General features: G+C 36.5%; 1 protein-coding gene across 7 annotated transcripts in view; it reads left to right on the top strand.

Moving 5' to 3' along the window:
* The window catches only part of LOC145484906 (tRNA (32-2'-O)-methyltransferase regulator THADA-like), a 656,511-nt gene that overhangs the window by 112,711 nt on the left and 527,444 nt on the right, over nt 1-16,356 (top strand). For all 7 annotated transcript variants that reach the window (XR_014049105.1, XM_081463530.1, XM_081463528.1 and 4 more), the window contains one exon: nt 12,535-12,614. Coding sequence is in view for 6 of the 7 variants with exons in the window: in XM_081463530.1 (XP_081319656.1) it covers nt 12,535-12,614 (80 nt within the window). In the remaining variant the exon portion in view is untranslated. The remainder of the gene's footprint in view (nt 1-12,534; nt 12,615-16,356) is intronic.

The following is a 16,356-nucleotide window of genomic DNA, read 5'->3' as shown; positions in this document are numbered from 1 at the left end:
ACAGTATTAGTGTCTGTAAGCCCAAAAATATTGCAATTAGATCTTTGAAGTGCCAAATATTGTTTAAGTGGACCTATTAGGGGAATTTAGTCAACTGGTGAGGTTCCTTAATGAACAAGTTTGCATTTAGTGACCATAGTTTCACGTGCCTTGCAGCCACAACATGGCAGGATTCAATGTCCCGTAGACAGAAATCTTGAATTTTTTTTAAACTTCCTACATTGATTTTTTTTCATGTTTGGACAATGTGGAGGTAATTGTAAATAAAATATGTTTCTGCAAAGCAAAATAGGAGTCACCGAAAGTCCAAGATTGTTAAATCCAGGTAAAGCTATAGCAATGGCCATCTGCCCTACCATTGTTCATTTAATTACTTAGCCCATGTTCTCACGCACAACTTGGCGCGTGAATTTGCATGCGCAGTAAGGTTGTGCAGAAACAATTGGCGCAAACGTCCTTAAAGCGTGTTCAGAAGCACACTTCAGTAGGTAGCTCTTTTGTTTGGTTGGACACACTAAGAACAATAAAGCGTGCACACACTAACTATGCAGTCCAACAAAGAAATGTGTTAAACTTCAAAAACAAAAGATAGTGTACCATAACACGCTTTAGTGTGTGAAATAACACAACATGCTTAAAGCGTGCAGTACTTTCAACTACTGTGCCGATAGAGTTTCGGGCAAAGAGAACATTGGCGAACATTGCGGTTGCTCATCAATCAAGACAATTACTTATCTTTTTTTTTTTTACCACACTTGCAATTGAAATGAAGTGTGTCAGTCAAGTATGTGTAAAAAATAACTGTAATTCCCCGGATTTCATTGTAACTCCTTCTATTTGTTCTTGCGTGACTGTTTTGACAGAAGGCGAGATGCTGGGGGGGGTACTTTAGGAATTTCTGGGTGAGGATGTGCTGCTGGGACCCTGGAACTCTTAGCCAGTACCAGGGCTAGTTCAGGTGAATTTTGCTACCCTATACTAGAGTAACCAGTATTAAAACCAGTGATTTCCGTCTGAATCCTGATCCAGTAGTGTTTTATGATAGTCAACTATCGACGCTGTTGAGGCTGAGTTGCAAAAATTTAAACTTGGCGATTTCATTTTTGTTAAACATTTTTGAGTGGCAGTTCCTGGTTTCCTTAATCTAGATAAAATCTTCAACCCAAACGCTTTGATTTATCAGTGCTGGAAATAATTTTTCTTCTTTAACAGGACATGTGTCCTTTCAAATTGTCATTTTGGTAAGACATCTTATCAATTTGACCGGACATTAATTTGCACAATTGATTAGCGTAATTAATTAGTATAAAAAATTTATTAGCATACTGTAAAGATTTTCAATACAAATCATTCAAAACTGTATTTAAATGTGATTTATTTATCATTTATGATTAACTAGATGACTTTATCTACTAAATGACTGCACCAATCTCGCCTGGTTATCTCCTGATTATATGTTCTTCAAGCAAACCTAGTTTTCTTCGCAGGAGCCCATCACTAGGAGTGTGCAACTTCCTCAATTATTCCTGTCCAGGTGTTTTCACAGACCGATCTTTTTTCAGTTTGAATTTACCGCGAATTCAGCCCCTGCAGGAACCTCAGTGACCAATCACAAGCACGGACTTTATAATTTCACCGGAAGATTAGGTCGTCATGTCCACCTGAGACCTCCATTTTTTCCCCTTACCATTTGCATTTGCAAGTTTTCTGATGTGAGGAAATCCTTTACAGCAAAGCAAAGCGACAGATTGCTTTCTTTTCTTATGTTGAATGTTATAGAAGTAAAGATCTTTCACTATGTATTTCTGGAAGGACATAATGACTGAGAAAATAACCGTTGTTGATCATCAACACAGGAAAACGTAGTCACCATTATGGTAGCCTGTGAACGCAGACGTATTTTTGGTAGTCAACTAAACCAGAAATTTTGGTCGCCAAAGATGAAATTTTGGCCACATTGGCAACCATACTGGTCGCAATTTCAAGCCTTTTTAACAATTTATATAGCCAAATTTTATGGATGGTCAATAGGTGTTGGTAAAATGTTTGGACATTATGTGCGACCATAATGTGAAATTGACTGGACCTATTCAAAATTTGGTCGGACAATGTCCAATGACCGACTGTTATTTCCAGCCCTGTTTATGCTAGAGTAAACTGCTTGAAAACCATACCCTTCACAGCGGCACATACCTATAGAGCCCATACATGGCAGTACCCCCACTGGGGCGAGATTCAGTTATAATGTTTATCTGTCTTGTGAAGCACCATTATTCCACCACCTGGCGAAGAACAGTTGAGAGAGAGAGGAACAGCGTGGGATGGCGTACATGGGATGAGGCAAGAGCTGCTGCAGCCAACAGAGAAAATTGGAGGCATTCTGTGGAGGCCTTATGTGCCACGAGGCACAAAGAAGCTAAGTGAAGTGAAGTGAAGCACCATTCTTGTCCTCGCTTCCATTTAAAAGAAAATTGTAAACATTGAGCAGTAAATTTGACCTCTCACAAGAAAAACCATTCGCTTGCTGTTTGTTATCTATTCAAGATAGGATGTCGTTCGAACAGTTGCTGCTACATGTATTTGTTCATGACAAATCCGATCAGATTCAGCTTTTCGCGACGCTTTAAATTTGCATAATGTTCAAAACAAACAATTCCACATGTGAACATCACAGCTTTGTCACCGGACCTTTCTTTGTTGGCATTATTGTTAGACAAATGTCAAGATGTTTGTTGTTTCTTTCATGTTTGCTACACAAAAATCAACAAACAAGACGCCAAAACAAAACAACTCATTTTTAGGCACTCCGGGACTGCAATACATACCATTTTGCAGTCTGCATTGTTTCCATATAGCCAAAAAGGTAAAATTGATCGCGAACCTGGTATCTATAAATTCAGAAGAACCGAAAAAAGTTACAGTTACTGCTTCTTTTTCTGCAAAGTTCAAGGGATTTTTTGTGTCAAATTCCTTCGTTGTCCCAGGTCACATTACATGTAGGTCACTCAAATTTGTGACCATAATTTCCTTTCAGTTGAGCCTTGGTGAACTTGAATGGCAGTTATCTTCCAACAGAAGCATATCACCTAGGTGATATACATCTGCTTCCAACTAATGTAGACAAAAGACTGAGAGGTGATTTGAAAACAAATCTACTCCATGCTCACTTTGATTTATAGAGGTAATTTCAAGAACACATCTGGTTGAGCCATGTGGTGTTCGACTAAAAAGCAATAGGTTACAATAATTCTAAGAAAAGGTGACAAACAGAATCAAAAAGACAAAGACAAGCAACTTACAGATATTTCCTCCTATTGCTTTGAACTGGTAGATTAAAGTAACTTCTCACTTAAAGCAATTCAACTTCCAGATGCTGACGTTTAAAAACAAACTCCAACCAAATGGAATAAAACTAAGCAGAAGCCCGCAAGTGCACATTGCGGACCTATTTTTTACGTTTGATTTTAAATTAAAATAGTTTTGTGCTAAAAAAGCAAAATGACAATAACCCATGGACTCCTGTGCTGGCCTTAACTGCTGTGATGAGCATTGGTCTTTGTTCCACTTCTGACGTCATCACCTTTGACCAAAATTGGTATCAACTATACTCAACTTCTGCAGGAAGAAAAGATCTTTCCAATGATGCCCAGATTAGAGTGATCAGCTCAATGGAGCCAGAGATATGAACAAAAATGCTTAGAAATTTGAGTGAAAAACTCGGAGTAAAATTTCCTGTGACTACTCCAAGCTACCCCATGGTGAATATTGCCCATCTTGATGATGCTTTCTCAGAAATTTTTGAACTGAGAGTGGGCCCAGTAGAAGGTCAATCACTGCTGCAAAAAGATAACAAACGGAGAAAAAAGAAAGGCAAAAAAAAATTTAAAAACCGAAAAGCCTAAAGACAAAGGTCACCTTCTGTTCCAAAACATTTTGGACATGCCCGAGCAAAAATGTCGTAAAATGCAGTGCTAGTGGTAAAAAGGCATGCTGTCATGATGCAAATGACTTTTTGAGTAGATTGGAGCTAATTTGGCTCGTATTCAGGCTGGAAATCTCTAAAATGTCCAAAAAAAATGGGTTTTTGGCAAAAAGCTGCACGAGTCAAAAGTAAATAATACATAAATTTACATGAAACTTGTTAAGACAATGGATTTTTTTGCTATGGCAGTCCCAGGGCACCATCCAAATGTTACTTTGTTTCTTTGGTACCTTAGCAAAAACTGAACTACTGCTCCTACTCTAAATATGACAAGCAATCAAAAAATTCCCTAAACCAGATAACATCAACCCTCCAAGTTAAGTTTTTTCCTTACTGGTCACTAAAAGTTTATTTTTGGTCACCAGTGAAAAAATTTGTAGTTGCCAAAGTATAAAAATTAATTAAATAACTATCAACTAATTATTAATTAATCAATCGTAATTAACTAATTAATATATTTAACAAACATATATAGCCTAAGCTGTGTATTACACTGATAGAACATGACGGGCATTTGAGACCACATGGGAAATGTAGAAAATACGAGCTGCAGGCGAGTGTTTTCTACATTTCTCGAGTGTTCTCAAGTCTTTGGAGTGTTTTATCACAATGTAATACACAGCAAAGGCATGTGGTCAAAAACAATAAAACATGCTTTTTCTATGTTTTATGTACTATTTCAAAAACGAGTGCGAGGGTTTCATCAGGTCTCCAAATGTGAGAAACATTTGAAACCATGAGGCCACAGGCCAAGTGGTTTTATTGTTTTGAGCGTTTAAAAACCTGATGAAACCCAAAGTACAGGTTTTTGAAATTACTTCTCCAACAAAGAAAATGAGTTTAAATTATCATTTGAATAAGTTTTCTCAATTCAAATATTATATTTGAGATGCGAAATGTGATTCTATCACCTAATTGCTGCTCTGTGACAATTTTTGAATATTCATCAATGTCACGTTACCTAGCTGTTTGTCAGTTCTGAGCAAACACGTTGCTTTGCAAAGCAAATGCCAGAGTGCAGATTTAGATCTCCTAAAACTTGCAAAGAAGAGGAAAAGTAATAGGCCATTTTACAGTTGTGTGCTTAGTTACCTGGCCTATGAATGTAAGCGAGGCTGGAGGTGACCTTGCTTTGATGCAGACGTCACTGCTTTTCACATTTAAATGCAAACTAGTTAGCATAAGAACAATTTGATTAACACAACAAAAGCAGTGAGGTCTGTATCAAACCAAGGTCACCTGCAGCCTCGCTGCCATTCAAAGGCCAGGTCACTGAACAGACAACTGTAAAATGGTCTATTGTGTGTGGCCAGCACTATTTCGAGGTAATTTGTGCGTCTAGTCTGTTAAATGCAGGGGTAGATGGTAAATTAGTACGCCTTACAACTGGGAATTTCTAACATTAGTGCCATTTTAGGACGGAAGTGTACAGCAAAGTTGAAAGCAAACCAAAAGACGAGGTCGCCACCATTGAGCGAGAATTTAAACTTAGAAAAAGAATGGCCCTTTCTGTGTTGGGAGTTTAATAACTGTACCGTTACATTTAACATCAGCAGTAAATAATTTAGGTTTAAAGTTTGTTTTTTAAAATGTGTGATTAAATAACGTTTATCATCATGTGTTTTTCTTGCTTTATCAATATGCAGATTAAGAAAATTTGCATCCGTGTTTGAAATTATTTCCAAACGCACTGTGGTTTTCAACTCGTTTTTCATTGGGTTTCTAAACCCATCCACCTGACCAGAATAAGATGCTCTGGTTGGGTAAGAGCTGCATGAATAATTAATGACTTTGAGAGACTCTGACAAAACATGGGTTTTCGACCAATCAAAGCGTGCACAGGGTCCTATCTATGTTATAGAACTAATTATAATATAGATAGGACCCTCCACGTGCTCTGATTGATCAAAAACTCGTGTTTTATCAGAGTATGAAACATAGAAAAACGTGTTTTATTGTTTTTTGCCACAACCTCTATATCATAAAGCAAATGATGAAACCTAAGCCATGTATTACAATGTGATAAAACACTACAGACATTTGAGAACGCTAGAGAAATGTGGAAAACACTTCCCTGTGGCTCATGTTTTCTGCATTTCCCTTGTGTTCTTAAATGCCTGTCATTTTTTATCACATGTCTAATACAAGGCTTAGGCTTCTTTATTTGTTAATTAATATGCTATCCCTGAGCTAGTTCAATAAAAAGTGATTCAAATAATGTATTTTTATTATTGATGATCATACAAAATCACAATCAATTCCTTTGAAGATTTGACAGGTCTTCCTGAGCTCCGCTCGCTAAGCATGTTAGGAAAAGTGCTTCATATTCATTGAACAGAAAAGTTGTACTAGAGGAAAAGCCGCTAACGATAGACAATAACAGCAACGATATTTTCAATCAATTGACTGCCCCTTCACACAAACATACAGTACTGAGCTAGTTGGGAAATATATGTGCCAAAAAGTGTTCACGAGTTAAGTGTGTGCAATTTTCCCGTGAGAAAACACAGAAATATTGTGATTTTTAATTTGCATTTACAGAGTAAAACTCAACTGTAGATGGCACAGATTATACCAAGTAGTAACTAGCTGGTGGAAAGTGTTATTCAGCGTATCTAAATTACTAGCAGGGCTTGAAAAAATAACCTGTCCATTTGTCCGGGACAAGTGCATTTTCCTTTTGGGCAAGTAACTTTCTCTGCTCACTTGCCCCACAGGTAAGAGCCCAGGCAAGCCATCCGCACACTAAATATGTAGAGAACAATTTTGAAACAAAGAGTAGATTTATTTAGGTACATAAGTAATGAAAACTTGACGAAAATTATAGCATTGTTTTGTTGATTGCATGATGCATGTTCCTGTTCAAAAGTGGTTACCCAGTACATGATCAAAATCTGCCCCAATCAAATTTCTTTCCATATTTAAAAATAGCCATGTTCGGCAGGAAAATGCTGCGAAGGCACCGTGCAAATCTTTGTGAACATTTTCCAGTTTCACAGTACAAAACCAAACTCGACATCAATGTACCAGAGATGCAGAAACTGTACGCATGTGTTGTCTTACGCTCAAAGGTAAAATTATCACATGCTAAAGTTCAGTCGAGTGGAACGAAGTTTTGTCACATGAAACTCAAAGATGTACTGAAAATTTTTCTTTCTCATTATGGGTTCTGGAATTAAACATTTCATTTTATTTTAGTCTCAATTTATGTGGGTTAAAATGATGGAAGAACTTGTTTCACAAGTGAATTCATAATGCTCAGAGCATTGTATTTCAGTCCAGATGATGGCCGCTCAAGTTCTTGATTTTAGTCACCGAACTGCTGACTTCCATTTCAAGTCAGTTGCCAGCTCCTTATTCTAGTAGCCATGGCGACTAAAATGGTTGCAACTTGGAGGGTTGTAACATTATGTTTAATTCAAAGAATAATGTAATTTACCTGTTCAATTCACATGTTTGCTCACAGAGCACTTTGATTTTTTGGACCAACGTCTTGTTGAAATGATTGTTTTTACCCAGAGTATAGTCTCTTCGGGGGAAGCCAGAGTGCTTTATTTAAGCCTTGAATTTAGTCAAAATTTGGTTGTGGTGAGCACTGTCGCAGAGCATAAATTTAAAAATTATGTCAAAAGTTTAAGTTTAACTTTCATGTACATTTTACACCACTAACAACCACAGGAAATGAGACTTTCTGATTAATTATTTCTGGGACGCTTTCAATATACAGTACAGTGTAAACAAGAACTTCTGAAAAATGTCTGACTTTGGTGTTAATTAAGGCTGTTGTTGAGCACATAAAACAACAAAATTGAATAAAGGAAATATAAGAATCTTAACAAACCAAAAATATATTTTTTGAATCTAGTTCACCCAGGGTTGATTCTAGCAGTTGTTCTCTTTTCGTTCTTTTTTTTCTTGCATACCTACTGTAAGGTAGTCCTTACAGTAAGCCATACTAAAGTTGTTAGTAGTGTAAAAGATTTAGGTGTATTTAATGTGTCTATCAAATCTACTTCCATAACTATGAAAATAATATAGAATGTTTCTATTCATGGACATAATTTTCAAGTTTTGTTTAGAACTTCTAATCCCATTCATTTGAATGTTTCTGGGCACTTGACACAGTTGTTAAATGTTACTTGAAGAGGCACCCAGCATTTGCTTTTAGCCATGACTTTGCAATGCTGTTCAGCTAACTTGGCTTCTCTGCTGATCAGGCAGTGCCACAATGGTCAATGTGAGACAAGGTCTTCCCGGGCCTTGACAGGAATTTCTTAGCTCTTTTGGATGGTCTTGATGTTGTCTTTTTGGAAGCTTAGGTCCAACTTGACACTTGCCTTCTGCCAGTTTCAGGGCTCGACACTAACGGTAGCCAACTAGCCACAGACTAGTAGAAATTTAGTTTTGGCTAGTACGTTTTTTGACTTCCACTAGCCACTTTGGCTTGTAAACAAAATGAAATTGGCTGAACTAGTTTCTGTCTTCTTCAAGGAAGTCAAACACTAACACTTTACTCAGAAACAAGGTCAGAATTTCATCCTGGACACATCATGTTTACTTTTCGCTGTGTGGTACTTGAAAGGGTATAAAAACTGAACTTGTTGTTATATTGAAAGAAATATTTGACAAACAAGACAGCATTTTCTGAAAGCACACATCGCTGTTCTTTTTTTGTTACAAAATTAGTAGCACTGTGCACAAAACATGAGCAATATCATGTGCAAAATCGTGCAGAACTGTAAAGGGATAACATTTCATTTAGCGTAATAACACATAGGTGATTTGTCATTGTGTCCATACTGACGAGACTTACCACTTCAGAAATAATTACATCAGAAAAATTTATTTCCTTCGACATTTATAGGCAGGCGAGTTTCGCTAGCCCTGCTTTTGAAACAGTTTGAATTCTACAGCTCCTGTCTGTGAAGAGACTGAAGAAGTCTCAATAGTTTTTACAATGACATCTTGGGGTCTCAATGTTTTCCAAGGAAGTCTCAAAGAAAAACAGAGTCCTGAGAGTTTTTGGGGGGGAAAATTGCTGGATTTTTCTTTGTGATCTGTTGGCCTGAGAGATTTGATGTGAGGAAAACATGAGGCAATTAAACAAAATTAAAACTGGCGTAATTCGGTGATAACTTGGTTTGCCCTAGTGTTTAACGTTACCAGTCAAGGGTGACACAAGGTGTGCCGCCTATATGTCAACTGGTCAAGAGGTTTCAGATGCAAAATTGCATTGTTTTGTTTTTCTTAAAATTTGAAAATGGATATAACAGGGTTTTTTACCAGCAGTAAAAAAGAAAAAGCCAAAAAACGAGAGTTCTGAAATGAAATGACCTGCTCAGGAAGAAGGTGTAAATCTAACACGTCCACCGCCAAAATGCTAATGCGCTCTTTTTCATTTTTCACGTTGTGTTATAAATATAATATATCTGTTTTATTATTGAAACTGGTTTAAGTACAATGTAATTACCAACAATATGTATTAAACGGTACAATACAATATGGCTACAATATGTATGTATTTTGGCTAGTAACATCTAAGTTGTCACTATCCACTAGGCTAGTAAGTTGAAAAGTTAGTGTCGAGTGCTGCAGTTTACCATACAAAAGCATCAGGGATGTGCTGGTCATTCATGTACAGGACATGTCCAACTTATCTTGCTTTTGCCTTCTCAAGGATGGTTTGTATACTAGACATGTTGGCATGGGATAGAATCTCTGTGCCGGGAATTTGTTCCTGCCATCTGATTCTCATCAGCTTATGAAAACAGCTTTGTATGGAAGCGTTTCAGCTGTCTTGCATGTCCGCTCTAGACTGTCAACTTTCACAGGTACTGATGAGTGTAGTTGATTATAGCTTGGTAGACCTTGAACTTGGTGCTGAGGCTGATGCTCCTTAGTGTTGGTTTAAAGCCTCCCAAAGACACTGGTGTCCTTGGTGATTTTGTATTTGACTTCATTGCCAATGACAGCTTGATGGACAGGGTGCTTCCCTCTCTTGTGAAAACCAGTTGCCCTTCTGCTGAAAGCCTTAATGAAAACCCTGATGTTAGCTTTCACGTGGGGCTTCCCAGGGCATGGTTGGTGCAGGAATTCAGTTTTATTGATACTGATGGTGAGGCCAAAGGGATCAAAAGCCACAGAGAGCTAGTCAATAGTGCATTTTCATTGGCACTGTCATTTACAGCACACTCATCATTGAAATAAAGAATGTCTTTGACGACCATCTTATAATTAGCTACGGTAACCGTAAACACCAGCAGATAAGCTGGGTTCACACATACCTAACTCATTTTTGTGGTTACTGGCTTTAGGCAGTCACCAACATGTCATCTGGGACCCATTTCTCAAAGGTCCTGAAACATTTTTCCATCTGGAAAGCTGTAGCAAAATCTCAAACCGTGTGATTACAGAGCTGTTTTATTAACATATTCTTAATATGAACAGAGGATCCCATCATACAAGAAGTCTCGGGTGTATATATCTTTCTGTTTTTAGATACAGATGAACTAAAAATGGCTTTGTGGGCCGGAAATGTTTCCGGGGAGCTTTCGAGAAACAGGCCCGAGGTTCGTTAGTAAGTCAGTCAGTCAGTAAGTCAGTCAGTCAGTCAGTCAGTCAGTCAGACAGATAGATAGTCCATGACTTTTCAGAAGCTTTCAGAGCAATGAATATGACGAAGAGAGACTAAAAACACCTCAGGATTTCATAATTGATTTTCACCTCTTAAACAGGAGTTTAAATGAAAATAACTGCTTTTTATAGTCAGAATTATTATTGTTTCACTGAATATCACATTTTGAGTAAAACAATTTTGAGTTTAGCATCAAGTTTAGCAGAAAAATGACGATCTCTCACTGCTGAGTGCTAAGAAGTCAAAAAAATAGGACATTGCAGACTCGTTTTTCCACACCCTTCGACATGATGTGACATTGTTTGGATAGTCGTATATGTTGGTGAGTCGCTGCAATGTTTTCTCAGTTTCCTATCTTTCTTTTTCATACATGTATAACCAAGTGCAACTTTCATCGAATGTGCCAAAGTATTGTTTTTGAAGAATCTTGCAGGATTTTGAGCATTTTGCAAAAACTTTTGATTGAAAATATGAGTGATGCATGTCTTAAAAGCATCTGTCTAGCAAATAAGTGCACATTCTCAAATTGATGTTTATGTCATTTTTTCATACGACCCGGAACTGGATGTAATGTTTGTTTTATTTTTACTACTTGTTTCAATTACAGATGGAAATTGAAATATTTATCTTAAGTCAGGATTCCTCAACAGGATTATAAAATGCTCTGCTGGCAAAAAGCCATCTGAACCAAGTTGATAAGATCCTTCACATATCTTTTGTGTTCATAAATTCTGGATTGTTTTTTATTAAAAATTACTACTGACAGATCAGGGATGTTTGCTTCAATAAGCTTATATAAAGAAGAATAATTCAGCATCTCTGTTCGTCATTGTTTAAGCTCAATAGGATAAGATCTCTACCATCTGTAATGGATGTCATGGGTTTTGTGAAAAGCTTTTATGTAGTTTGAGTCACTGACTTCACTGTCCTATACAAAAAATACACATCTTAAACATTTTGTCTTTGGCTTTCCCACATCCACTCTGTTCCCGTCCTGGCCTTCCCATCCACAGTGATGCAGAGAACCTGTGTGTCAAGCATTTAAATTTAAAAACAAATATTTTGGAATGAAACTAAAACTCCACAGATGTTTTTTTGCACCATTCACTATCTAGTAAACACGTCCTCTCAGAGAGCTTCTGTTTTCAAGTGTGTATGCTTGTGCTTATATGTCCTTTTATGTTTGTGAAACACCACAAAGAGTAACTATTCCCTTTTCAGTCTGTTGCGTAAGATGCTGGGGTTAGAAGAAAAGAGCTGCTCTGTGGCGGTTTTCGAAACAAACAAATGCAAACTGCATGGTGTTGGTGGTAGTGTTTTTTCTTCTTTGCATTTTGCTTTCAATAAAAGCTTTTACACCCACTCCTTGAGGGTGGGTGGTGCACCAAGGTCCCAATGGATTAGGACCTGTTGGTGGCAAGGAATGTCCTCATCACTGATGGAGGACAGACAGTTCACAACAGCATAAAAGCATAGACCTGAATTTCCTTTGCTTTGTTGCTTGCTCGGTCATCTTGCATCCTATGACGCTTTGCCTGAACTTCACTGTTGGTGAGGGCTGCCTTCTTTGCAGCTGATGATGGATCATTCATAGCAATTCTGTGAAGAGGGTGCTTTTCGGCTAGAACAGATGATATTAACTCATCATTCTCGTCATACCAGTCATGGTTTTTCTGTTGTGTATGAGAAGTGGCTATTTATGCTACATCACTCAAAAATCTTTTTGAGTTAACATGCTTGTGTGCCAGATACTATTTACTTGTATTTCTTATAGTTATCATTAATGTATAATGGTGAGGAGTTTTGCTACTTTTTCTAGGGTAGCCCTATTAAGTTATTAACAGTTGGAGTGATATGTACAGGTGGATATTTGTGTAGAAGTTTGATGTATCATAAAGATTTATTTTTTATTTCATAGATCATTTTGGACAGGGAAAAAAAGATTGGAAGTCTCATGTTTGATGCATTGTTTCCTGACTTATGTTATCTCTGTGACAGGTAACTCTACAACACTGTATTTACTAGAGCTTATGAGCAAATGTTTCCAAAAATCATAACATAGTGGTGACTGTCAAGAACAATTTTGTTCATTATTTTTCTAAACTATTGCTATACATTAGGCTTGACTGAATTGGTCAAAATGCTACTTGTGAAGCTCAGTTTTTAAGACCGGCTCTAAGTCTTTTTCTTAGGAAATGTAAAATTTGGACTGAAAAAAGTACCAAATTATGTACTAGAACAGTATGCAAATATATGTTACAACAATTTGGGCAATTCTTGCATGTCAGTTATTTACAAATTATAATAAAATTTGTCTGACTTGTCTTATTTGTACAAGTGTTGTTAACGAAAGAGAGCAGCCTGGCCCCGATTTCAACACCTCTCTGGTGAACTCTCTGTGTCTGGTGAACTGAGTTTTGTTCGTAAGGTAATTCCTCTGAAATAAAAGTGACAATAGATTTTTGTTCAAACTTTGCCCACTGAATATTTATCATATGATAACTTCAATTTTGAAATAAAAAAGGGGGGTACCCATGCTCATTAAGAAGCAGCGAGGCATTGAAAATGCCCCATTTTGGCATTATTTAATGCTTATTATAAGAACGCATTCCCAGTAATTGTAAAATCTTTGTGAGCCCAGACTCATAAGAACACGCATTAAACTACAGTCAATACATTGTGTTGGACACAAATAAACATTTTAAGTTTGATTCAGACAAAGCTAAATCCTTGATTAAAAATTTGAACTAAATTTCTTGACGTGGTTACCAAACTGCAAAATAGAAAAGACCACAGTGTATGTTCTATTTTTCTTATTTATTCAATTTTCAGCAATAGAAATCAGATCAGTCTTTTCTCATGCAAAGCTTATGATTAGTTGATTACAATGACTGGAAAAAAAATTGGGGTGCCCGTGCTCGTTGGTGAGCTATAGCCATTTTTGCAACTGACATAGCTCAATATCAAGGCAAATCCATCATGTTTTCAATATGCGCGTGCGCGAGCGCGCGCTAATGACGCCATAAATTATGCGCAGTAAGGATGCGCGATACAAATGTGAAGAATGACCTTAAAACATCCTAAAACAAGGATAGTTTTGAAAATTTTCAAAACTGACAGCTAAACTCAAGGCCATGGAAAAATGGAAAAGGTCATGGAGAGTCATGGAATTTGAAGAGCTCAAAAGAGTATGAACTCTGAACTAATGCATGTATAAGGAAGATAAAACTGACTTAAGGTGGCTGGACTGGATTTTTTAGTGAAAATACTGTTACTAAATGATCTGTAAGTAAGGATTGTTGTAAAATTTATGCTGTGTCATGCAACATACATACATGTACAAACTCCTAAAGGTCTTTTTGACTACCCTTGTAATATGTATTACATGAAACATGTCCATTTCAAATATTACAAGTTGGCTTAAAAAGTGTTTTGATTGCTCTTTAAAATGAAATCAATTTAGAATGTCCCTTTACTATTTGAGACAGTTGAGTGAAATAATTTTAGAGCTTGCAACAAATTGAGACAAAAGAAGCTTTTTATTCAACCTAAATTACCTAAAATTATCCTTACTTTTCAGTGTAAAATTATCCTTATTTTTCATAAGCACAATGTAAATAATAGTTCTGTAAGAATTAATAACAGTTTTCTTCTAAATTTGAACAGAAAATGACTGTCTTAAAATTGAGGCTCAAACTTCAGACTTGGACTAAAAAGGCACTTAACTCCAACTTTCAGGTTTAAATCAAACGCTTGGAAATTATACGCTTTGAATGTAAAGGCAATTTATTTGTATAAGGATTTTTCTGTCATTTAAGAGCAGCTTCGTCTAAATATCAACTAGGCTTGGAAATAGCGGGAAAAAAATCAAATTTCTTCAAACATGCCCAGAATGAAGCCCTATGGGCACTCATTACAAAAATATTGTTTTAAGTTCGATAAATCAAAAATTAATTTTAAACACAATTTTTTCTTTTTGATGCCCTAAATCAGCCAAAATCAATTGAAAATGAGCGGCATATTCAGAGGCTCGTAAACTGAAAATTAAAAATCTTCATTACCAACTGATTGCCCGTCATATTTGTACTTCCTTTCTTGTATATTTAGAGCTAAATAGATCGCGATTTGATTAGAACTAAAATATTTGTTGAATTTTCTAAATTAATGACCCAAGACAGCTTAACAAGAGGTCCACATTTTTGAAATGCTAAAAAGGCATTCTAGTACACAGCTTTTCCCAAAACGTTTAGTTTGGTATGAAAGAGCATCGTTTCTTATTCAAATTAGAGAAATAAAATTTTTGGGTAAATAAAATCGTGAGCGCTGAGATAGCAAACTAAATGCAGCACTTTTTCCTGAAAACATGACCTTTGACCTAAGCGTAACAAAACCGATTACTGCAAGAAAAGCAAACGCTTTGTTATTTTGAAACAGTTTTTAGTGATATCTCTCTGAAACCATTATTGCAAGAAACCATTTCCAGATACGAAATCTTATTGGGTCAAAGAAAAAGCCAATGGGCACATTTTGACACAATAAGTTTGTTTTCTGGGAATTGAAGTCAATGACCGTCAACAAATTCCAGTGAAATTTACGAACTTGAAGAATGTTACCCGATACCTACCTGAATATTTATATTTATAGAAGAGTTGTCTTCTTGGATTAACCTTGAAAAGAAGCTGGATTCAGATTTGAAAACCTCTAAAAGAAGAAATGTTTAATGTTCCATGACCTGCCCACTCCTATAAATTCCATGCACATGCTGACCACATGCATAATCTGAATGATGTTATATCACTGATCCTGATCCAGATCACCCAAAGGAGTGCACCCCTTGTATATTACATGAATTTTTGTATAATTGTGTATCTCGTGTTCCTCACCATAAAAACACCATAGCCATAAAACCTGATAAATATACCATCGCATCAACTCATTGCAGCAAATCATGTTGCAATTTTGGGCCGAGAAAGTTTTAAATAATATCATGTCACGTGTGACATTACTTTACAAGTGAAGTTTTTCTGATCATTTCTACATTAAAAAGCTGTACTTAACATACTGAGGCTGACTAAACGAAATTTTCCATACAAAGTCTTTAACGCGTGTGCCTACTGAATCAAAATCACTTACTGCACTTGAGTGGCCTGTGGATTACTAATAAACATTAAGGTGGTCTCAGATATATTCAACATTATTTTGTAACTATGAGCCAAAATATGTGGGTCAAAATTAAAGGCGCAAATAAGCGTAAGAAAAAAAAGTGCTCAGTCTGCATGGTTTGCAATTTCTTCTAAATGTTCAAGAAGACAACCAATTTCACTTTACATTTTTGGGGATTGTTTATTTTGGGGTTGCATATGGAAACTGTCAGTGGAGTTCAGTTAGTTTTATGACAAACATGCGGTCGGCATGTGCATGGAATTTATAGGAGTGGGCAGGTCACAGAACAATAAACATTTCTTCTTTAAAAGGTTTCCAAATCTGAATCCAGCTTTTTATGAAGGTTAATCCAAGAAGATAATTCTGCTACAAAAATAAATATTCAGGAAAGTATCGGCTAACATACATGTTCTTTAAGTTCACAAATTTCACTGGAATTTGTTAACAGTCATTGACTCCTAATTCTCAGCAAACAAGTTTTTGTGTCAAAATGCACCTTTTAGCTCCTTCTTTGACCCTGTAAGATTTCATATCTGGAAATAGTTTCTTGCAGTAATGGCTTCGGAGAGATATCACT

Source organism: Orbicella franksi, chromosome 4 (assembly GCF_964199315.1).
Source record: "Orbicella franksi chromosome 4, jaOrbFran1.1, whole genome shotgun sequence".
In the NCBI taxonomy this organism is placed as follows: domain Eukaryota; kingdom Metazoa; phylum Cnidaria; class Anthozoa; order Scleractinia; family Merulinidae; genus Orbicella; species Orbicella franksi.
Note: the sequence above shows the minus strand (reverse complement) of the source record. Positions and strands in the feature narration are given on the sequence as shown.